This window comes from Coccinella septempunctata, chromosome 2 (assembly GCF_907165205.1).
Source record: "Coccinella septempunctata chromosome 2, icCocSept1.1, whole genome shotgun sequence".
NCBI lineage: Eukaryota > Metazoa > Arthropoda > Insecta > Coleoptera > Coccinellidae > Coccinella > Coccinella septempunctata.
Genome location: NC_058190.1, coordinates 36087090 through 36111733, shown reverse-complemented (window position 1 = coordinate 36111733; position 24644 = coordinate 36087090). Strand labels below are relative to the sequence as shown.

At 35.1% G+C, this 24644-nt stretch overlaps 1 protein-coding gene across 2 annotated transcripts in view; it reads right to left on the bottom strand.

The window, feature by feature from the left end:
• LOC123308014 overlaps positions 1–24644 on the bottom strand; it is a 162698-nt gene that overhangs the window by 64958 nt on the left and 73096 nt on the right. For both annotated transcript variants that reach the window (XM_044890531.1, XM_044890532.1), the window contains exon 4: positions 17343–17529. In XM_044890531.1, the coding sequence (XP_044746466.1) occupies positions 17343–17529 (187 nt within the window). The remainder of the gene's footprint in view (positions 1–17342; positions 17530–24644) is intronic.

Here is a 24644-nt window from a genome sequence, read left to right as displayed (position 1 = left end):
CCACTTTCAACGGTTTTCTTCAATACAGATGTTTTTTCCCAGCAGGAATAAAAACAGATGATATTATCAGATTTTGAATGTATTGGCTCCATTCTAAAATCAGTTGTTCTCGATCAATTCTAGTGATCAATAGTTTTTCTTTCGTTTGATTTTCTACACTCGATCGCTATGCAACGCGAAACACGCAATTTGACAGAAGAGGAATGTGCCCAAGCGGTAGTTTTGCGAGAAGAAGGGTGGACATACACAAGAATTGCAGAAAGGTTTGGAGTTTCCCATACAAGTGTGTCCAGAATGTTGCAGCGATTCAGGGAGACAGGTATGAATGTCCGAAGACCAGGACAGGGTAGACCACAGGTAACAACTGCCATTCAAGAGCGTTACTTGAGAGTTTCTTCATTGAGACAACGGTTTGCAACCGCTCGCCTCCTTCAAATTCAGCTTGAGCAAACTCATGAGATGAAAATTTCATTTTTATGGACGATAATGCCAGACCCCATCGTGCGCGCATCGTTCAGGAGTACCTTGAAGAGGTTGAAGTCTCTCGAATGGAATGGCCAGCAAGAAGTCCAGATCTCAATCCGATTGAGCAGGTTTGGGACAACCTCAATCGAAGGCTGAGAAGTTCAGAAAATCATCCAGCTACTCTTAATGACTTAGGAATCCAACTCGGAGAAATCTGGGAAGGATTAGATCAGAACATTTTAAGATCACTCATTTTGAGTATGAACCGTCGTTGCCGAGCTGTAATTAACGCAAGGGGTGGAAATACCAAGTATTCAATCACTTATCAGCATTTCAGTATTTTGAAAATTGCTCATTTCTCTTCTTCCACATAAGATTCGGTGAAATCCTGAATTTTTCTTCCATTTAATGTGTCTTGTTTTGTTCAAAACCTTCCCGAGAGAACATAAAAAATAAGTTATAAAGTCAATGTAGAGTTAACTTTCATTAAATTTGAGATTTTCAGAATGTGCGTTAATTTTTTTGCGCAGTGTAGTCAAAAATGAGGTATGAGTGGTAAATGAGAAGCTATTAAATGGGAATGTTAAAATACATAAAAAGATTTGGAACTCGAATTTAATAAGTCCAAAAATTTCATTCCTACAATACAATTGGGGTTTATCAATAAACCCATTAATGCGCAACGAAAGGTCTATCAAATTCTGCGCCATTCAAACATTTGCTTCTAACATTATAGATATGTTTGACTGTATTTAAGAATTTAGCTGATTTTATGTGTAGCTACTGGGATGCTGCAGCAATCAAATTGGAGAAATGAAAAATTATAATCAAAATACACCAACCTTTAGAGAAAAAAGAACTTATCTGACAATTCATGAAGGTTGGTTGGTTTCAATTGGGATGAGCCTTTCTCTTTTTTAGAACTCTGAGATCACATGTCAGGTGCTAATGTGTCAACGCAAAGCACTCAAAAACGTCGATGAATTTCATCAAACACCGTGCAAGCTCTTATTAATTACTCCCTCTGTGTTATTCAACACCTGACCCTAGCATTTTTCCAATTACAGCTGTTAACACGCAACTCTCTACAATTTCAATGGACCAACGTCAGACTATGGTTGCATTTCCCCAGAACAACGGTCGATAGAAATGCTTACGAATGCATCGAAGCAATCATAGAGCCGTATAATCTGTATTTATCCAAAACGTGCCCAAAATCTGTAAACGGAAGATAATAACACAAGGTTAAAATTTATGTTAGTGTCTAAAAGGGTGGGTATGCTGCCACTATGGGTAAACTGTTTTATGTACGAGATTGATTGCCGAAATAAAGGGTTAAATATTTCTGATATAACCCCTACTATACTAGAGATTATACAGGGTGTTTTTTTGGGAGAGGTCGCCTGTATTGATTGGGTTTTTTGCTCGTTTTTGATCGATATTCAAGGCTCTTCATCAAAATTTTGCACTCCTTCAATGTGAACTAACCTTTAAACTACTCACTTGATTATATCTTTGAGTGTTTTTGGCTCTTCGCAGAGAGAATTGTCTTCAACGCTGAAATCACAATTCTTGATTTATTAGTTTGAGCATTGCCACCATAAACTTCCACAAGCATTCGAAGCATTTCAGCAGTTTCCCGAATGTATCTATGCAGGAAAGTAAAACCTTTTGCTAATGCTTTTTTTTTCTTCCACCCTCTTGAATTTATGGACGAGCTCATGGGCCATCATTATCATCTTATTTTTATGAAACCACTAAATTCATATTTAGAGGGTAGCCGGATTTGAACCCGCTATCTCTGTTGTACGAGTCGCCATCGCTGACTCAATCAATCAAATCAAAAAAAAAAATTATTTCATATTTTGTACAACATTAGTATGGCTGCAGGGAGCACATTTGTTCACTTAATATTATCGAGTATTAGTTCCTACATAGAGTATTCACTAAAATTTACAATTATTGAATATACATGAATTCTTTCAACAATTGTCTGATTTTTAAAGTAAATGGTATGGTACATGGTATGATTAGTATCTGTATCAAAACGATTTTTCAGGAAAAATGAAATAAAAAACCTGATTTAGTTCGTTGGGTTACTGCGCAAATGCTAACTGAACAGCAACAAATAATCTAACATATTTCACAAAGTAAGAAAAAGGTTTTTGTGTAAAATTTGAAGCGATATGAACGTAAGTTCACCCTTAATGGGTAAATACTCATTGTTCACACTTAAAGTACCTACCTAATGATTTTGCATAAAAATGACAGCAACATTATGTTGTTAATATTTTTGATGGATTCAAAGAATAATATAAGAAAGATGTATAATCTGATTTATTTCTTTTGGTTCACTCCATTTTAACAATAGTTTTAACTGTTTGCAATTGAATAAATATCACTATTACACTATTGACGTTTCGGGGATCAAATATACTAAATTTATATACAGTGTTAGTCTTTGACTCGTACAAATATCTCAACACTAGATTCTTTAGTTCAAAAAAAACATGTTTTTTCCTTACCATTTTTTTCGATTTGGCCCTGATAAAAAAAAAGCAATTTTAAGTTTTTATAATGAGCTGTGCCACCCCTGGAAAAACAAAATTACCTTCAGAATAACTAGCTAAATCTGTGACACTGTTTTGAGCCAAAGTACCCAATTTTTTAAATTTCAAAGATACTTTTCAAATTCTGAACATCCAATTACTAAAAAACGACGCATTATAAGAGAAAATATGAGGAATACTTTTATTGTACAAAACGTTCAAATATTCATTAGATAACGTCCAACTCAGTTTCAAGAGTGGGGTTCTCTAAATTCTTGTTATTTTTATGGTACGTAATGGTAAACTGTAGACGTGGGTGATATCTTGTGTTCGAAAAAGATTCATCAAATTAATGAAAAACTATATTCCGAAATTCATTCAATTCGATGAAACTGTTTGTGAGATAGAACTAAAAATATTTTTTTTATGGTTTTTCAACAGCCTGTATCTTTCAAACCGAGCCGATTCGGAAAAAATGGTAAGGGAAAAAGTGTTTCTTTTGACCTCAAGAATCTACTGTTGAAATATTTGTAAGAGTCAAAGAATCACCTTGTAGAATTCAATTTTTTATAAGATCTCTGCTTCCTGACATGTGTTTAAATTAAGCGAAGGAAATATTATGGTAATCTCTTCAATGATTCTGGCCATTCTTGGTGAACGTTAACGAAGGAAATCATGTCACAGGTGCCACATTCAATATTACTAAAGAATCGGCTCACAAGATGAATTTTTCTCATCCTTGTCAAGAGCCTTCATCTCCCGTCAGAATCAGATGGTATTAGCGGATTATCCTATCAATTTCGGCGAAGGAATAGATGTACCGGCATCTCCGAAATTGAATTTGAGCCACTTTACGTCGCTAACTTGTTTTTTCTCTCCTATCTACTCTCACGAATTTGAGTGTATGAGATGAATTTATCGTTGGATATGACGTTCCTGCAATGTTTGCTTATCTCATAGAGCTGAGGCATCCTCGAGTGTAAATATGATGGGATTCCAGGTGAAGCATGCAGCATCAGGGGTACATGTTTAGTAATTGAAAAGAAGGGATATGGATTGACGTTGCAGGAAATTTCAATGTTTGAGTACTTTGAATAAAATATAGCCGATGTCACTTAAACGAAACATTTTTTTCCGCATAAAAAAGGTTTATACAACATTTTTCATGGGCGAAAGCACAAATGTTAAAATAGCATTTTCCATACTTTTTCCCATGATTTCAACTCAACGTTTTTCCAGATCATCGCATTTCAATTAGGAGAGTACCTATCTATTTCTGATTTCGATCAACTGAAAACTGGAATCGTTGAAAAACTTCATTGGATCAACGATGATCCTCTTCATTTTGAATAAAGTTTTCACTCTGTCAGTTTATTAAGTTCATTTATGGATCTCCATCGTGTTATTGGCCACATCACGGCAGTATTTGTAGAGAATTACATATTTCTAAGATCCTTGCTATGACTGAGTTATACGAGAAACGAGAATATATTGAAAAACTCTTAGCCTACTATAGAACCAAACAAAATTTCGATGTCAAAATATTTTATTACTCGAAATATTTTCCTCTTAATTGGATAGATTTATTGCAGCTAACCTGCAACGTCTCTAGACCTTTAAAATAAATAAAATAAAAGACAGCTTTTATTACCACCTCGTTGGAAGAAAATTTACGAACATTTAAACTTTTTTTCAGTTGAGGAAAGAGATGATAGTCGGATGGAGCCAAATCTGGTGAATAAGGGGGGTGTTCTAGTAATTCAATCCCTAAATCACGAATTTTTTGCATGGCAACATGAGATTTGTGTGCAGGGGAGTTGTCCTGTAAAAACAAAACACCTTTGGATAGCTTTCCGCGTCTTTTCTTTTCAATTTTTTTTCCGTAGAGTGGTCAGTAATGTCGAATAGTAATCTCCGGTTATTGTTCTACCCTTATTCAAAAAATCAATCATGATTACTCCATGGCAATCCCAAAAGCCTGAATTCATTTACTTATTACTTATTATTTTTTACTTATTTTACTTCTAATGAGTTATTGTTCGTTGCTCTGGTAACGCAATATTTTTTTTATGCATGGAACTGCTCTAGGCTAACTAGATATCAATACTTCCTCCAATTACTGAAATAAGTACAGCCCTCTTACATAATTCAAAGTATAAAGAACATCATACATTTTCTACTCCATTCACCTGTATAAAAGCAGTAGGTTAGCCATGAAATAATTCCATATCACATATTTTCGAATTCATATTTTTCGAAGTAAATTCACATTAGCGCACATAGCGCTGATTCAAAACCCAAAATTGTTTTGACAAGCATCATAACCTCACATTTTTTACTATACAGTGTGAAACGTTTCAAATTTCCATGGCCAGCGAACTGCTTTTATAAAAGTGAGTGAAGTTTATATTCATGTCGTATGGAAATTTGGATTAAAATTTCACCAAGCATTTTTTCGAGTGCCTCAAATTGTTTGGATTCTTTCAGTAAAAATCAACGATAGAAATAGTTTTCGCAGGTTGGAACAAATCATTATTGAATCTGCTAGTTTTTTCAATACAAAAAACCGATATTTGGAGTTGAGGATTTTTTCAAAGGCAGGTAGAACTGGTCAAAATGAAGCGTTTCACAAAAATCACCTATACAAAACTTTCAAAATGACAAAGTTGAAAAAAAAATTGAAAATGATTACTGAAATAGATTCGAATACGACCCTAGACCGTTTGTTAGCTGAATTATCGCATGTGGTTCCGTTTAGGATATTTTACATGGCAATAAAAGTGGAATCTTAGGATTGCCAAATTGTTCTCATTATTTTTTAGTAATTTACACGATTTAATGAAATGGTTCATGACAGAAGAGACTTAGGACACAAGTGCAAAAAATAGAATAATACTTCAAAATCTCACCAAGAAAATTCGTCCTAAGTATCCACGAATTTTTTCACAATGGGCAATCTTCTTGTTCGAACATTCTAACAATCGTCGTAAAAATGGGATGAAATGGGGAAACATCATAGCACTTTTTCAGCATAACTAACATAAGCACAAGAACACAAGAAACTGCCTCGATTTTCTACATTTTTTTTCACCCTAAATTGCACGATACAACAATTATGATTCTCTCAAAAGTGACCTGATGCATCTAATCCGATGAACTTGGTACTGAACTATTCATAATCCAGCCATATGTTTATGTTTTGTTTCGTTTTTGCGATGCCGGAGTCACCTTCCACAGTCCCGTAGTTGAAATTCAATTAAATTTTGTCGAACTTCTAGGGGTTGTATCTCAGCCATCTTGGATATTTCATACAGACAATTTTTGGCTAAACGACTTATTTCGATGAGTTCTACCTTCTATCAAAAAAAGTATCACAGGGTGTTTACCCTGTATATGATGTCCTCAATGTTGATATTTTTTGTTGCTTCAAATGTATGTAGAGTGAATCCATTTCACTACACTTTTTCTCATTCATCCCTACGCAAACCCAAGAAACTGCGTGCCCAAATCCAATATGCAAGGTATTTCGCGACATCATTTTGAATTCAGATTTTATTCAAAACCCCCCAGATTCTTCTTACTTAGTGCGGGGATGTTGAATGCGTTAGCCAATATTTGCGAATCTCCTTCGTACCACTTCAACTTCCTCTCGCGTTAAGAGATTCAAATTCAACGTTACACATTGTGTCGGCCGTTTTTCGCTGAAGTCACATAACTTCAATGCAAATTTCGTTTCGAGTTGGTAATTGAGACGTCAGCAGGTTGATGGATCACCAGAAGTTCTGTCCTGGATTTTTGTTGTTGGTGGCTAGATGAGTACTGAATTTATATTTCATAAAATAAAAGTTTCGTATTAGTTTTCGTATATTATAATATAGGTACAGGTGAAGTTTTCGTGTCGTTATGAAAACTTTTTGCAGAGTTAATCTGTCAAATTTCGATTATGGTAGGTATAGGTATACATAAAAAAATAAGATGACAAGTTCCCATAATTTTTTTTCTTAGCGGCCCTCCCTACGAAGATACGACCTCCTTAATGACGCCACTGGAAATTCATTTTTTTTTTGTTATTGTTGTATAACACAAAATGAAACTTTTTTGTTCCTTCAATAACTTACGTATCACACTTTCTTGCAGACAAAAAACTAGACTTTATGTTATTTTTAATAGAAATTAAAAAATTACCTACTTCTTTCATTATTTTTTTTTTCAAAAACGGTTCATTTTATCGACACTGAACAAGAGTACCTGTTCAAGGTATCCAAATTTGTTTTTTTTACCACCCTATCATACAGGGTGTTAAAAATGTAAGCATTAAAATGTACAACCCAGTCCGCCCCTGGTAAACTGAACAAGCTAATTGAAATTTGAGTGCGGTGATATAAGAGGTCCGTACTACTATTGATCATATCAAATTTTCATCAAATTATATCGAGTAGTTTGAAACTTATTCCACTAAAATGGATTTCCAGTGACGTCATTTAGGAGGTCGTATCTTCGTAGTGAGGGCCGCTAAGAAAAAAAATTATGGGAACTTGTCATCTTCATTTTTTATGTTCTATCTGAATCCGATAGATTTCCCATTTCCGGGACACCCTGTATATTCACGATAGAAAGGCAACTCGAATTCGCCAAAATTGTTTTTTTTTAACAATCATCTCCTTTTACGGAAATGAATTGAAAAAGACTCACACAGGAAATTTTTTCTGGAACCATTATCAAATATATGAAGTGCTCCTGCCTCACTAATATGTTGAAATGAGTGGACCTGAATTCTAAATAGCACTTTCTGTAACCCTGTCTTATCTCTTTTTCAATCACTTTCTGCGTTTTTGTAATATTAATTGATATTATACTCCATTCACATTCATTTTAGCAGTCGGTTGGCCATGAAATAATTTTCTCAAGTTTTTGTTACTAGAACGGAGTAAGGTTGGCACTCATGAAATGTGGTTAATATCATTACGCCGTTGACACAACAGATCAATTTTTGTTTCGAAAATGCCGAGAGTGATTGAAAAAAGAAACAGGGTTTCAGGAAGTGCTGTTTAGAATTCAGGTCCGTTCATTCAAATAGTTATACCCTGATATTCTAAAATCCACAATACGTCAGACGATAGCGAACATATTCAATGTAAGAGAATTTATAAAATGTTTCACCTGAATCTAAACGATTTATATTTCAGCTGAATATTTCCACAATCAGAAAGATTGTGAATGAAGAGAATGACAAAGAATTTCCTTCTATTGGGTGACCCAAAAAAGTGATGGCATTTGAGAATTCTATGTTTGACTGAATTAATGCGAAAAGTTTAACTCAGGATTTTCAATGAATGTCATCGTAGAATAGGTTCCCGAAAAGTGATTTTTCATTTGATTTGTCCTATACATTGTAAAAGTCTTAAGGTACCAATAGATACCTAATTATTATTATTATATCAATGTATTAAGATGAACAGCCACAAATACGCGCTAGTTGTCCTGTTAATTGTTTATTCATGTGAAATTTTTGTTCAAAGGTGAAGTTCATCTTCACCTGAATCTTACTTTAATTCCTTTTACTTATATTGATGCAAGATGATTTTTGTTGAAGAATTTAATATTCTTGTAAATATCTATATCTATTTATTCCTTCGGCAGATACCCATTCCCAACCATTGCATCATATGCATTTCATCTTCGGGTTACTACTTTTGAAATCTACAGCTGATGTAACTTATTCAAACTTTAGCCAAAGAATATAACGAACATTAACTGTCCTCAAGCTAGTGCATATTATGATGTTATACTGTTCTCTTGTATATTTTCCATGCAAATAACTGGATTTGGTATGCCTTCAATTAGTTTGTATAAACTTCAATTATGTTCGTCACATATTTTCCGAAGAGATTCGACATTGTGATAAAATACGTAATAACAGAAATTTTTACGTAGAACGCTGAACGGGCAACATAGCGTTGATTTAAAACCCAAAAATGTTTTGACAAGCTTCATAACCCCACATTTTCGTACTATACAGAGTAAAATGTGTCAAATTTTCATGGCCAACCGAGTGCTAAAATAAAAGTGAATGGATTATAGAGTATAGGTTAGCCTATTCCCGAGCGAACAATAATCAAATTCTCAAGTAACTGTCTTCAAGATTTATATTAGATTATCATATTTTCGAGAACCCGCCCCACTCAGGGATGCCACAAAACAAATATCATTTACAGAATTCAGAGTTCTCCGAGTAATCCAGATCGTTGGAACTCCACTTTCGTGTCTATATCGAGTAGAACTGTGACTGTTGATATGAACGATGGTCTCACGAACTTCGTGTTCTAAATTGAATACACCAACTCGCAGGCTTTGGAATGATTTAATGCGAAATGAACGTGATGGGGTGTGATTTTAATGGTTGTTTGTAATTGTTCGACACTCCCATCCCGATTTCGTCCAGAGACTGCTGTCAAGGCCCCTCCAATTTGAATGAAGGCGTTATTGACTTTTGGTGAACGATTTAATCCAATTACGAACAAATTTACTAATCGGTTATTTGGAATCAACGACCACAATTGGTTTTTTGTAAATTCAACATTTCACGTTCAAATCAAGGAAAATTTATCGGCAGAATTTTTTTTTCGTATTACAAAAGCCCAAAGTATCCATAGACAACCTCATCGTCCTAATTTCAATATCCTTAAAACATCATATTAGTTCTTGAATTTTTGCCTTGCTGATCCAATCAATTTCGATTGAAAGACGGAGATTCGCTGTTTAGGTAGATTCTTTTCTTACGTAGATCTTTTGCTTTGTAGGTAGGATCCGCCTGTGAAGAAGATTTGTCTTTCAGGTACATTCGTCGTTTAGTATATTCGAACATTCAGAGAAGATAAACGTTTTGAATAAATTCGTCTTATTAATAACCTGCCACAGAGATTTCATTTTCAGCCATTAGGGAAGTTTCTTCTTTTAGAAAATAGCCTTCAGTTAAGATTCAGTAGTTATTAAAGGGTCACAGTGCACAGCGACCTCAAGGTCTATTGTGCGCTCATCAGAGTTTATATCCCCATCTAGGAAGGCTTCATGGAGGTTTCTCATTCCTACAAGTGTCTGGTCCAAAGCATTCTTTTTTTTTGGCTTGCAATGGCGAGGCTTTTTGTTATCAGATGAACAGTAGTTTACTCCTCCTCCGCAAAGATTCTATACATTCGCTATTCTGTCAGAGCAACATAATGAAAATGATTCAAAAGCTACAAATTAGTTCGGTCTGTTCAATGAAAACTATCTTTGACTATTATTATTGGCAGCTTATTTTGGTTTTAGAGAGGTTACTGCCAGTCCATAATATTCAGATCATATCGCTTTCAATTCAATAAAAAAATCTTGTTTTTGCTGTGTTTAATATGTTTAAGACGACATGAATGGCACAATCATTTTCCTCTATCTCGTTGAGTTAAAAAGTTGTAGTTCAGGTATCACCAATTTTGCCCAACCTGTAGAGCTGAAACATATCGAATGCTTGTGGAAGTTTATGGCGACAGTGCCCCAAATGATAAACCGTGGTGCAGAGAACGACAACATTGAAATGGCATCAGGTCGTCTTGTCTGATGAATCTCGATTCTTCATGGGTGCACATGATGGCCGAAGAAGGCTTAGACGATGTCAAGGAGAAAGAACATTTTGATATTGAGTGTCATGTACACCGGACAGTAGGCGTTATGGTATGGGGTGTTATTGTACATGGAAGTAAGTCACCTTTAGTCTTTATTCGAGGTAACACGGTGTTGCAGTTTCTTTGTCAGTTAGTATAACTCTGCCTAGGAGCTCTTCCGCGACGTCACTTTTTTTTTTTGGTGTAGCAGGGGAAAATCTGCAAGACAGACGAACCACCCTCATCTCCTGAGGGGGAACAGTGTGGGGTTTCTCACTCTCCTGAGCTCGAGACCTACTAAAAACCCTCAACTGCTTCTTGAATTTTGGTTCCGGGCATTTGCCTATAAACCGTTCATCTCTTGGTCGGTTTTCATCTCGCACACTATCGTGCTGGGATTTATGTGTTTATCCTCTATTGGATTAACACTTTATTGAATTTTTCAATAAGTTTCTGTTGTTATTTTAATCTCTTTTTAATTGATCTCTTGGTCTCCTTCGATAAATTCGCATTCTCCTTTTGTCTTCCTCTGGGTCGTAGTCCACTAGTCTCCTGAGTTCTTGATTCGGATGGTTTTTCGCTGTTTCGAATAGTTTCTCTGCTTTTCTGTTCATGAATTCCGTTATGGTTTCCCATTTCAGGTCCTTATAAATCTGTCTATTCCTGACAAACCAAGGTGCATCTATTGCACATCGTAGCAGCTTGTTTTCAGTGGCCTGAATTCTTTTGATATGGCTCTTTGCCGCGAAACCCCAGGCAACTGATGCATAAGTCAGTTGAGGCCTAGCAACGGCTTTGATTATCTTCAATTTTGTCTCTTTCGACATGTGGCTTCTTCTTCCTATCAGAGGATAGAGTCTATTCATCGCTGCTTTCGTTTTGTCGATTGCTTGTTTGATATGACTTTTCCAAGTAAGTCCTTTGTCAAGCGTTATTCCTAAATATTTGGCTTCATTTTTCCAGTCGATTTCTTCGCCGTCAACATCCAGTTTCGTTGTGGGTCGCAGTCTTCTCTTCTGTAGTAATATTGCTTGGCTCTTTTGTCCATTGAGCTTGATTTTCCACTCTATGCACCAGTCATTTGTTTTGTCAATCGTCTCTTGTAGAACTCGTTCTATTACTTCTGGGTTGCGGTGTCGAGTTGCTATGCCTGTGTCGTCAGCATATAACGTTAGCATGGTTCTTGGATTTTTCGGAATATCGTGGATGTATATGTTGTACAGAAGTGGCCCAAGTACTGATCCTTGGGGTACTTCAGCCTCTAAATCTCTTGTTGAGGAGCATTCTCCTCCCACTTTCACGTAAAATCTTCTATTTTTGAGATAATTCCTGATCAACTTGCATATTTTGATCGAATACCCAGCACATCTCATCTTATATATTAATCCTTCATGCCATACTCTGTCAAATGCTCTGGCGACGTCTAGTAAAACAAGACCTGTAGCTTGTTTATTTTGGAATCCCTCTGTTATGTACTCTGTGAGCCTTAATAATTGTTGTTCTGTTGAATGCTCTCTTCTGAATCCGAACTGTTCTGGTGGTATTAGTTTCAGATTTTCGGTTTCCTCATTTAGCCTCGTGGCGATAATTCTTTCTACTACTTTTCCTAACGCCGACAGTAGACTTATCGGTCTGTAGTTTTGTGGAAACTTCTTCTCTTTGAATGGTTTATTGAATACTATGACTTCTGCTGTTTTCCATTTTTATGGGTAGTGTTCTGTCCTCATAATTCCATTCGCGATATTTGTTAGAGCGGCTATACCTTTTCTAGGTAATTTCTTTAACATAACATTCGTTATTTTATCGCTTCCGGGAGCTTTCCTCTTCTTCAAACTTCTAATTATTTCCCTGATTTCGTTTGGCGATATTGGCTTGTCTATTTCAGCAGTCGCTGGTAATTCATTCATTTCTTCATCATTTTCTTCAACCAGCTCTTCCAAATCTTCATTATCGTCGTCTATCCTGTAATTTATTCTCGATTCTCGTTCGATCGAGTCCGCCAATGCATCTGCCTTATCAGTATTGTTATAAGCCATTCCCCTTTCTCCGTGTAGGGGTGGAATTTTAGTCTTTTCTCCTCGTAGGCTTTTTTGCATTCTCCATGCAGAATGATCGGTTGTATTCAGTTCTTGAACCCTTTTGTTCCATCTGCTTGTTCTTAGATCTTTCAGGGCATTTTTAAGAACTTGGCTATATCGGTTGAGGTTCCTTCTATTTAGATCATTTTTGTTCATCCTATATATTCTTCTGAGTCTTCGATTTTCTTGTGTAAGATCTTTTACTTCTTTGGGCGTATCGCCGTGCGGATGACTTGGTGCTGGTCTCTTCACTCTTCTCGTGCTTTTTTCGTAAGCTTTCAATATAATCTCTTCCAGTTTATCAACCGCACATTCCAGATCGTCTGGAGTGCTTATTGTTGGAATTTCTGTTATTTCCGATTGTATTAAATGGCTGTATTTAGCCCAATTGGTATATTCTCTTATTTCCAGCAGTTTTTCTCGGGATTGTGGTTTGAGGTTCCATCTTCCAAAGTTTCAATCGAGAATTCTTGAGTTATATTTTTCAATATCGCGATATCTATTACATCTGGTATTCCTCTTCCAAAAGCAAGATATGTCGGTAGCTCTGGTCCAATCACTATGGCATTTTGTTTTTCGGCGAAATCCTTGAGTTTTTTGCCATTTCTTTTCTCTGTTATGCTGTTCCATAATGGGGATTTACAGTTGAAATCTCCGATGGAGATTTTCGGGTTTGATCCTTCCAACATGTTGTTTATCTCTTCTTCCAATAGATTGTTTTGTGGTGGCTTATACCGCGACGTCACTTATTGATTAAAAAACACTACTGCGAAACATTATTGAATGATCTAGGACCACGCCTTCGAATTATATGCCACCTGATAATCAAAAATAAAATGCTCATCCAGGACAACAAAGTCTCAAATTAGTTCGATTGTCCACTAATTTGACGAACCATATCTTCGATCAAAGGATTCGAATGCGAACAAACTGAAACGAAATAATTCGATACGTCATTTGGTAAATTTCCGTGGTGGTAAACTGAACCCTCCCTTGAAGATCCACAACCAATTATGAACCGCAGCATAACCCCAGGATATAATTATGTTTCGTGGAACATTGAACAGGGATGCAACCGGCAAGCATTTGAGGCTTTGTCCCATTCAAACAAGCAGTTACAATTAAACAATTTCAAAGTGAAATGGAACCCGAACCAATTTAGGCAATACGCGAATGGATTCCCCGAAGCTGAGTTCAGACATTCGTTATGAGATGAAAACAGTGAACTATTCCTGTGATTTTCGGAATTAATGGTGCGAATGAACTGAGCCACCATTCCTTTAATGTTTTTCACAACTATCTGAACCTTTTATATTCATTGAATGAGCAAAAATAGATATGTAGATCAATAAGGCATTACTTTTAAATGCAAAATACAGGGTATTTCACAGTAAAATGTACTATGGGTAATTTTTTTTATGTAAATATCGAGTGTTTAACCAGAAGGAAGAGTTATGTAGATATTTAATTAGTTGTGCATATATATCTTTCGGCTTAGCTAAAAAGTATTGAAATTTACCAAAGCTAAGACGAATAAGATGAAGGAAAGGCTTAAAGAAATGCTAACAGGAAAAACTAACACGTAACATGAATCATCATCATCATCGGAAAAAGAAGAGCGACTGCTGCCTTGTTTGTATATTCAGAATACCAAATTAAAATGGATGCAATGATTACAATACACAGAATTTAATAATCAATCTCAATAGAGATCCTCAATACAATATACGGGGTGAGTCTTTGACTCGTACAGATATTCTAACAGTAGATTCTTGAGCTCATAAGAAACACTTTTTTCTTGTACCATTTTTTTCGATTCGGCCCTGATAAAAAGATATAGTCATTTTAAGTTTTCATAATAAGCTGTGCCACCCTTGGAAAAACAAAATATCCTTTATTCAGAATAACTAGCTATATCTGTGACACTGCACATCTTTGGATTTTTTAAACAGTGTTGTATTCAAACAAAGAACCTACCTAATTTTACAAATTTGACAGATACTTTTCTATTTTTCAAATTACTCGAAAACGGCGCATTATACGAGAAAATACGACGAATATTTTTATTTTACGAAACATTCAAATATTGATTAGATAGCATCAAACTTAGTTTCAAGAGTTGGGTTCTTTGAATTTTTGGTATTTTTATGGTACGTAATGGTTGTAATGAGAAAACTGAAAAACGTAGGTCATATCTTGTGTTCGAAAAAGATTAATCAAATAAATGAAAAACTGTATTCCGAAATTCATTTTATTCGATAAAAACCCTTTGTGAGATCTTTTAAATCGTGCCAATTCGGAGAAATTGGTAAAAGAAAAAAGCGTTTATTTTGATCTCAAGAAGCTACTGTTTGAATATTCCTACGAGTGAAAGACTTGCCCTGTATATATGTGAAATCAGAGGAAGGAGCCCGATTAAAAAAATAAAATACAGGATGTCCATTCAATAAATAGCAGTTTACATAAAATGTTTACGTTTAGGATGCTTTTTTGCATTTCCTATTACTGAATTCCGAATGCCCATAAAAAATACTTCAAATTTGCCCATTTAAGACCAATATTAACTGAGGTAGCTATTGAGTAAAATATAAACAAGCGTCCGGTACATATAGCTCAACTGTAGAGCACACCCAGACCCTCAAAGGAAAAACATGAAGTCCTTGCCTGGCTCCGTAAAATTTCGAATTTTGTCTACTTTTTAACCAGTGAGGATAAGAAAAATGTTGAGCAGCTATGGAATTTAAAATCACTTGGAGAACTCGAAGTTGAATTATGTATATTACATGCTCAAGTGGACGAATGTCTTCCTTATTAACAATGATTAAAATAGTATATCCAATTTTTCAATGGATCATTATGAAATGAATATTTATCCCTTAAGTTAAAGCTGTATTGATTAAACTGAAGGAAGGTTTTCCTTGAACCCTTCAGCTGTGAAAATCCTTTGAAAGCGATAAAGTTTCCAAAAGCTGTTAATCAACTTGGGGAAAACACATTGAAATCTTCGATTGAGTTAGTGATCTCATAATAATTTAATGGACTCTCGGTTTCCCGTTCATCCTTGTTTCAGTTGGAATTATCCAGATTAATTTCGTTAAGAGATTGAAGATATTTCCTCCAAGATCCCAATAAAGGAGAAGCGTCAACTAATCTACACCAGCTTGATGAATGGGTGGATTATTCATTTTATATTTCTAGTCCACACGTGTGGAATTACATTAGTTATAATTTCCTCTTTCACGTCACCTAAACCACTTTTTAATTTTCTCACCTTGAAGTCTCAGAAAAGTAGACACATATTGCCAGTAATACGTCGAGGAAAAAATGACCTAGAATGATGATTTATATTTGTCCACATTTTTCAAGGAGTTTTGAGCATTCCTATTAGGATGATGGGATACGCAATATTCTATATTTGAATGATCGAATCTGCTCATACTAGTTCGCGTTCTCCAGCTCATGGATGCACCAACATCATTTTATCCTATTAGGGGAATTGGAAACTCTAATAGGAACTCCATGTGAATGGTTGCATGCGGAAACAGAAATCAGGGTAATAATATAGAGGGATTCCATGCGAATATCATAAATGATTTCCACATTCCTATTGAAAATACATCATTAATGGAACTGTGAAATAACGAACTGTACATAATTTACCTGAAGTTCGAACTCAATAGCTCCTAGGTTTAATTAAGGAAAAGTCTCGGGAAAAGTGATTTTTGTATGCGGGAGATTAAATGATCAGTGGTATTTTTTAGAATAGGAACCTCCCAGCCAGCGACTTGCTTTTTATCATACTATTTCTAGTCTTGAATAATGGAATAATACACAAAACAAATAGTTTTTGAATTTGAGTTTTATACATCAGCGTCACCTAATGTCAGAACTTGGGAAATGAAGTGCTAACGACCAGTTTCATTAATAATTTTGGAGTCCCTTAAATTTTAAAGCCTCCTTAGTCCTACGGAACATGAAACTGACGCTTATATAGCAGTTACCATAGCAATCACTGCAATAAGTATGACGACTTAACATTGAAAATGACTTAAATAAGTCGGTCCCAATTCCAATGGACATCAGAAAGCTACACTATCCTCATGGTAGAATATCTAAAAAATCATCAACTTATATTCAGAATATTTAAGTATAAGTATTACTTTCTGAATATTCAGGCAAGTTTGACAACTCAATAAAAAAGGAAATACAGTTATTGATGGAGAAACCTGATGCTTTGAAAAAATTTAAGATTCAACGTATGTTTTTCATTGAACAAAGAAAATAATTTTTCCAACCATAGCTATTTGGGTTGATTTTTTATAGAGAGGATATTTTTCAATGATTTCCGATGCGATTGGAAAACAAATTCGAATAAAAAGCTTGCAAGCGAATAACTCTGTATATTTAAATTCATTGCCTCAGAAAGGAAATGGGTTTATATAAAACAACATAACATTTTCTTCATAATGTTATTAATGTTCCAATATTGTTTTTTAGCTTACACTGGTTTGAAGATCAATCCTGTATGGCTCCTTTTTGCCAACGTATACTTCCAATAATTCGGCCAAGAATTTTGTAGTATCATCAGCAAAATAATAAAATCATGCTCTCACCTGCTTGCTGTAGAGTTGACACTTGTATTTGATCTCGACCTCCTGTTGATGATTGAATCTCCACAATTAACTACGCCACCCTTATTGGTTATACTGAACGTGCGAAGCCTGTACAAATCATCACTGAGGCGAGGGTTGTACGCTTTCTCAGGCAGGGAACAAACCCTAGGCCTTATGTGGTCCGGTACTGTAAAGAAAAAATTTATTAGACTGTTGCGAATTGTTCCTTGCATCTGTCGAAATATCTAACTTCGGCGAAGAAGTGTTGAAGTTATAGCTAGAATTTCAAGAAGGAGAGGTGATTTCATAAAATGGCGATATTTCCATAGCAACGGATTGTAACCGAAAAGTGGCGAAGACGTTACGATGTATTGACATCGGCAATCTACTCAGCAGAAAACATTCTATATAGCAATATAGCCCTCTACCATTCCCGAAATTTTGGCTGCCTTAAATTTACACCGATGTCTTCAAGAAGACAGAAAAATATTACCTTATGCCAAATGCATAGAGGCGAAGGATAATGCCTATAATCTCTGGTTGAAAATCCAACATCATCAATGTAATGTAGAAGTTAAACTAGTCAAACTTTTCAGATGCCCCATTTCATTTGCTGCTTAGTTTATTTCAAAACCACGAAAAATGTGTGAGAAGCAGCATAGATGCATATTGGTCGACAAAACAAGAATTGTCTTGTCTTGTCTTGAAAAAAAGGCAAAAGCGAGAAATTTAAAAATTGTCTTGACTTTTTTTTGACATCTTAAATCTTGTCCTGACTCGAGAAATTTGAAGATCTTGAAATTTCTTGATTAACCAGTGACACCGTCCATGTGATTCCTAGACGAACTTTTCATTGCGTTTCGTGCCAACACGACAATCTGGTGGTTCACCGATATTTATTTGTTCTCTGGCGGACTCAAAATGACGTCGTTCAGTTGCACTTTTTAACCCTGTTAGTCAAGTGAGGTTATTATAACCAAGATAATATAGAACAAAGATTATAGAGTTAGGTACTCTATACCTTCCAATCGGCTTTGTACTAAATTTCAACTTTTTTCTATACCTACGCTTGATTATCACAAAGTGGTCGTCTTATTTTACCTTTGACTCTTCAGTAAACAAAACGTCTGCTAAGCCATATGGCCCCGATTCTACCTCTGAATATTCACTGACAAGCAATAAAGAGAAACTTGGGTTTAAGTAACAATATAAAATAATCAGTGAAACAAAAGCGACTTCGACTAATGCGAATGAAAATGATAAATCTGAATCTGAAATTGTAGCTGCAAAAGCGGCAGTAAAAGGAAAAAGCAGCAGCATTTACCAATGCAAAATAGTGATAGGTACTAGTGGCAATACTGACAGAAAGAAATTCTGTTGTTCTTTAGAAATTCAGGTGAACAAAAGTACCTACGATGAAAATAATAAATAAACTAAAATTATACCATATTTTCATAAAAATAAAACAGTGTATGCCTGAAAGTAAAACTTGTAAATCTGAATTCCATTTGGAGTTTCAACCTGATTATCATTAATTATTTTCAATTTATATATTTCTAGCAGAAAAAGTGTGCAATAATTAGAATAGACAATTCAGAAGATTTTTAAAAAGTAGATTTTTTCGTCTGATGAAGGAGTCTGATATAGACTCCGAAACGTCACAAAGAATTATAATTTCAACGTTTTTTATTTTGAGTTATTGTCAGGCAACAATTTTTTTTAGTTAATTTGCTCCTGACAAATTAGTGCAAGAATTTACGCAGGAGCAAATCGTTGATTTCATTTTTAATTGAGTTTGTTTCAGAGATTGGGAGTGAAAACCCTAACAAGTTTATGAAGAGATGCAAAATCCTCCCAAAATAAATTTCAATCGATATCTAGATATTTCATATTGAAATATGTTATCTTTCTCACAAATAAACACGTTTTAGCGTATTCATGGTTGGACAAGATATAACAAGATTTCTTGACCAGAAATTTGATTGATTTAAAATTTCTGGAAATCTGAAATTTACTTCTTATCTTGAAATCAAGACAAGATCTTGAATCACTTATCTTTATAATCAAATGTTCACTTCTGCATCACCTTGAAAGTAATTCATATCGAAGCATTAAAATATTGAACACTAGTGACAAAATCACTGAACTGTACAGGGTGGGCAGCCTTCGATGTTTTAGCACTACAGCTTTTAAACCAGTCGAGATAGACAAAATCTGGTACCCCATTCTCGTTCTCTTTTTTTGAGAAACTAACAATAGGAGTAGTCATTTTTGGCCACGTTCTTTTGTTTTCGAGTTATAATCGAAAATTGGAAAAATGGCGATTTCGAAATAAATATATCTCCGCTAATACTGATGATAGCTCTGAAATTTAAACATTGTACAGGCACTTTTTTAAGTAGAAATTTTTAATCACGAAGCTATGGCCCAAAGTTATGCTTTTTTAAATGGGAACATCCGATTTCTGTGCAATTTTTTAAAAGCTCAATTTAAAAAATATACAACATCATATGATTTGTATCAATATAAATAATAGAAAATGGTCAAAAACCTTTTTTCCCAATATTTTTATGGTTTCAACTTTTGACGAGCACACAAAATAGAGCTTCCTATAACAAGAGCAGTCTTCTTCCGGCAATGTCATTCTTTCTATGCTTTTTACCAATTTTCACAAAATTTGAATCTTGGAGATATTGAGTAAAAAGCATAGAAATGAAAAGACTAATAGAAGAAGACTGTGGTAATCATAAGATGCTACATTTTTCTATTCTCATCAAAAGTATATATAGAATCGTAATTAAAAATTCTGCTAAAAAGGCAAGCACGCCACTGGATTCTACTTTAAGAAGTGCCTGTATATTGTTTCAATTTCAGAGCTCTATCATCAGTATTAGCGGAGATATAAATTTATTTCGAAATCGCTATTTTTCCAATTTTCGCTTATAACTCGAAAACAAAAGAAGGTGGCCAAAAATGACTACTACTCTTGTTAGTTTCTCAGAAAAAGAGAACGAGAATGGGGTATTGGACTCTATCTATCTCCTCTGGTTTAAAAGCTGTAGTGCTAAAACATCGAAATTTGCCTATTGATATATTGATTATATCATTGATATATTTATTCTATAATAAACTTAACTATTTGAGTGGACAAAATACATAAAATGAATGCGTTTTTTCTATGAGCCTTCTTGGCATCTGAGGGTTGAAGATTAATTGTCCCTCCATTTACCAACGAAAATACGTTTAACGTTTGTAACTTACACCGTCCCTTCACCTCACATGACTTCTTCATGAGAGTAAATTCACGAGCAATGTCAGTCCAGGCGACGCCGTACAACGGACGTTTCCCTGGCATTATATAAACCACCAGAAAACGATAATTGCTTCTCAAAAGATAAATGACCCCAATTTTCAGCTTACCTGGAATTTTCGCCGAAATAAACGGTAAATGAGCTACTTGTTGCATGCTCGGGGATACCAGCTGTGAGAATACCTTCCTCAATAATTCATGAAGGGTACATTATCTAGAGGTGAATTTTGTATGATTGGTAGTGCACGAAGCTCAGAAGCGGACTTTGTTGACCCAACAGTTGGGAGAAATTTTCTTAAAAGATCAAATTCTAGGAAGTAGCTGGTAACTTACACTACTGGTTGAAACATGGCCAAAAGAGAAACATCGATACATTCCTAAAGTTTGTGCTTCATTCCGAACAAAACTCTGACAATTTGTTTCCTCCCTTCAGGAATGAATGACCATTTCGAATTAGCTAACTCTCAAAATTTCAGATGCATACCACCCGCCGAGATTAATATAAAAAGCAAAGATTATAGAGTTAGGAAGATAGGAAACCAAGCGTATACACTTGCGGTAGCGCCACCTGGTGGTTCAATTGTTGTACTAAGATGCCAAGAATGGTTAAAATATTTATTCGACGGCCATTTGGAGAAACATTATTTGACTTTTGTAAGATTTGAAGAAACATGGCCGTTTTGTTTTGATTCTCTTTCCGCTCGTCGTTTATTTAGTTCATTTTAGTCGTTTATTATTAGAGTTTTTTGTGTATTTCCTTAGTGAAAACTTCAAAATCAAAGAAAAATATCTTTGCTCAAAATGTCTTATGGAAACTATTGTATGGTGAGGGACTGTGGAAACTGTAGTACAAAAGATTCTCCGAAAATAAGTTTTTTGAATTTACCATAAATATCTGAACGTAAGTATTGAAACTCGTACAATGTGACTCTGATATTGATTGATTTTTATTTTCAGTACTCTGAAGTGAATAGGATTTTCAGTATGCCCAGACATTGACTTGGTGAACTGCAGTAAAAAAGTTTCTCCTGGAATACATAGAGTCATTATAGATTCTTTGAGGTTGCATCTCCTAAATACTGAGCAGAAAAAAGAAATTTGTTCTCTGATGTACGATGAAATTAGTCTATGTGAAGAGTTGCACTTTGGCGATCACCACATTGTCTATGAGTAAGTGGTGAGACAAGCTGAGGATGGTATAAAAGAGTAAGTCCAAAACTTAAAGTGAAAAAGACAGAGCAATACAAAGTACTAGAGAAACCAACTGGTCGAATTTAGAAATAATTTTTAACTTCAAATCTGATTTTCTCAAAACCAAATAAAATGCACTTGTACTCCAAGGCTCTACAATTTTATACATTAGAATAGATACACGTATTTCAATTTATCACTGAATTTTATCATTTATAGCTGGATATATGTATTATTATGTTGATATGCAATTCATGTTATTAATGAAGTTATTTGCATTTTGGAGTTGACTTGTTATTCTTACATATCTTTACCGACATACAGGTTACACCTATGTAAATTTGTTTTTAATTGTGGTTCTGAAAATTCTGTAACTAATATGTAAAAGAATTCTTGAGATATGTTGTATCGAATATTTGTTCATATTAATTTCTGATAAAAATTTTACAAATTCAACTGATTCTATTAATTGGAAAAAATGTAACGTGTAGAAATTACACCTTTGTTATATAACATTTCATCATGTTCTGTTGTGTCCTATATTCAGAGCTCAATTATTTGTGTACAGGATGTTTTCAAAGGTGAATTATTTTCACCAATTGTACCTTCCGTTAAAAAAAAACCTGACCTTTGAATACACCATGTACAATCTTCAATTTTGTCGAATTTTTCTATATATTTCAAATAAAAAGTATAGCAAATCTAACACAGTATTTCATTGATATTAATTGATTCACAACAATGTTTAGATGAAAAGAACATCTTGATCACAAAACAAAGGCCTATTTTTGTTTTGTCGCTCAGGATGTTTTTTCTGGTTTCGACCAAGTCTACTCGAATTCAATAAAAGGAATAGAATTCGAATTTCGCGCCCTTTTATTGAGGAACAGAATTCGAATTTCGCGCCCTTCAATTATGAAATAGAAAACTGTTATTCAACAGTTTGAGAGCACGATTTCAGCGCCATCTGATTGTCAATTGTGTGCAACACAGGCCAAAACGTATACGCTTTTTAGTACTAGCGATATGAGGCTGTTTCCTATCTTCCTAACTCTATAATCTTTGATAAAAAGGGTTACGATCCGAATTGATCTAGCCAAATTGCCATCGTCAGGACAACTAAATGGAGAACGTTCCACCGAAGAATAGCAGATGCTGACCATGGTTTCAGTCTCATTCGACCTCGTCAGAGCAACACAGCTCCTTCTCCGATGGAAAAACGTTTGGAATTGACGGACTTATGCCCATAGATGTATAATACTAACTAACTAATAATGATATTATAGTCCGGGAGGCAGGGGCTTTTTTTTCAAGGAATTTCATCCCGGCTGAATTTAATACTGTAGGTTGTAGTCACATTGCAAGTGACGAAACCGACCGTCAGCTGCAATACCATCGGTGGGTGCGGGCGTGGGAGGCGGCGGAACTTGGGAAAAAATCCAAAATTTCAAGTGATTTTATCCCGGCTGAAATTTTTTATATGTAATATTAATGTTAAATAGAAACAAAATAGTGAAGTCAGCCGATAGGCGGAGGGTGGAAAATACGTCAGTCGAGCGCGTGAACTGGGGAAAAAAATTTGAAAATCAAGTGATTTCATCCCGAATGAAAACACCTCCATATGATTTCTTACATATACGGAAATATAAAAATAACCGTCAGCTGCGTGTCTAGCGGGGGAAAGACCGTCAGTCAGATCATTGAAAATTCCGCGCGCCGTATAAATGCATGAGCGCGCTCATACATTTTTGCTCTGACTGACGGTCTTTCCCCCGCTAGACACGCAGCTGACGGTCATTTTTATATTCCAATATATGTAAGAAATCATATGGAGGTGTTTTCATTCGGGATGAAATCACTCGACTTCCAAATTTTTTTCCCAAGTTCACGTGCTCGACTGACGTATTTTACACCCTCCGCCGATCGGCTCACTTCACTATTATGTTTCTGAATAATATCAATATTACATATAGAAAATTTCAGCCCTGATAAAATCACTTGAAATTTTGCATTTTTTCCCAAGTTCCGCCGTCTCCCACGCCCGCACCCACCACACTTATTTTCAAAGAAGCGCTCGTTGAATTTTTAATAGACGATTGGTTAAATGATCACATGGCATCGTGGATTGGGAATAAAACAGTTTTCGTAAACTATATGGAATGCCACAAATATGAAGTTGAACAAGGTAAAATTCAACGATCATCGGATCCATTGTTAACGTGTCCAGGTCACGAAGACACATATATATGGTTTTCCATGTCTGTCACTTGAAATCTGATGTTCATGTAACAATTCGATGTTCTGATACAGATATATTGATCATTATGTTGGGAAATATGAATTTCATCGAGAAGAACGTCCAAATCTCGATGCATGTTGGACCGGCAATATTCAGACATTTATTGATGTCACCAAATTGTTTGCATCATTGGGTCCAAATTTGTGCTCTGTATTGCCAGGATTTCATGCCTTCATTGGATGCAATTTCAACTCAGCATTTTACAGCGAAGGAAAAAAAAAACGTTTTACATTCTCCGGAAGTCTCCAACGTACATCCAAGCAGTGAGTGACATTTCACAAATTCCCAATTGTAACCTCGATCAATTGTTCACATACTTAGAATGCTATGTTTGTGGAATATATGGATTTACAGAATTTGATGATATTAACACTGCTCATGTGTTAACATTCAATAGAGAATACGGCAATTAAGATGATTGTAATCCACTTAACTTGGAAAAAAAATTGAAGGATTGTTATTCCCGCCCTCTAAGGCTGAACTGAACCAACATTTCTTTCGA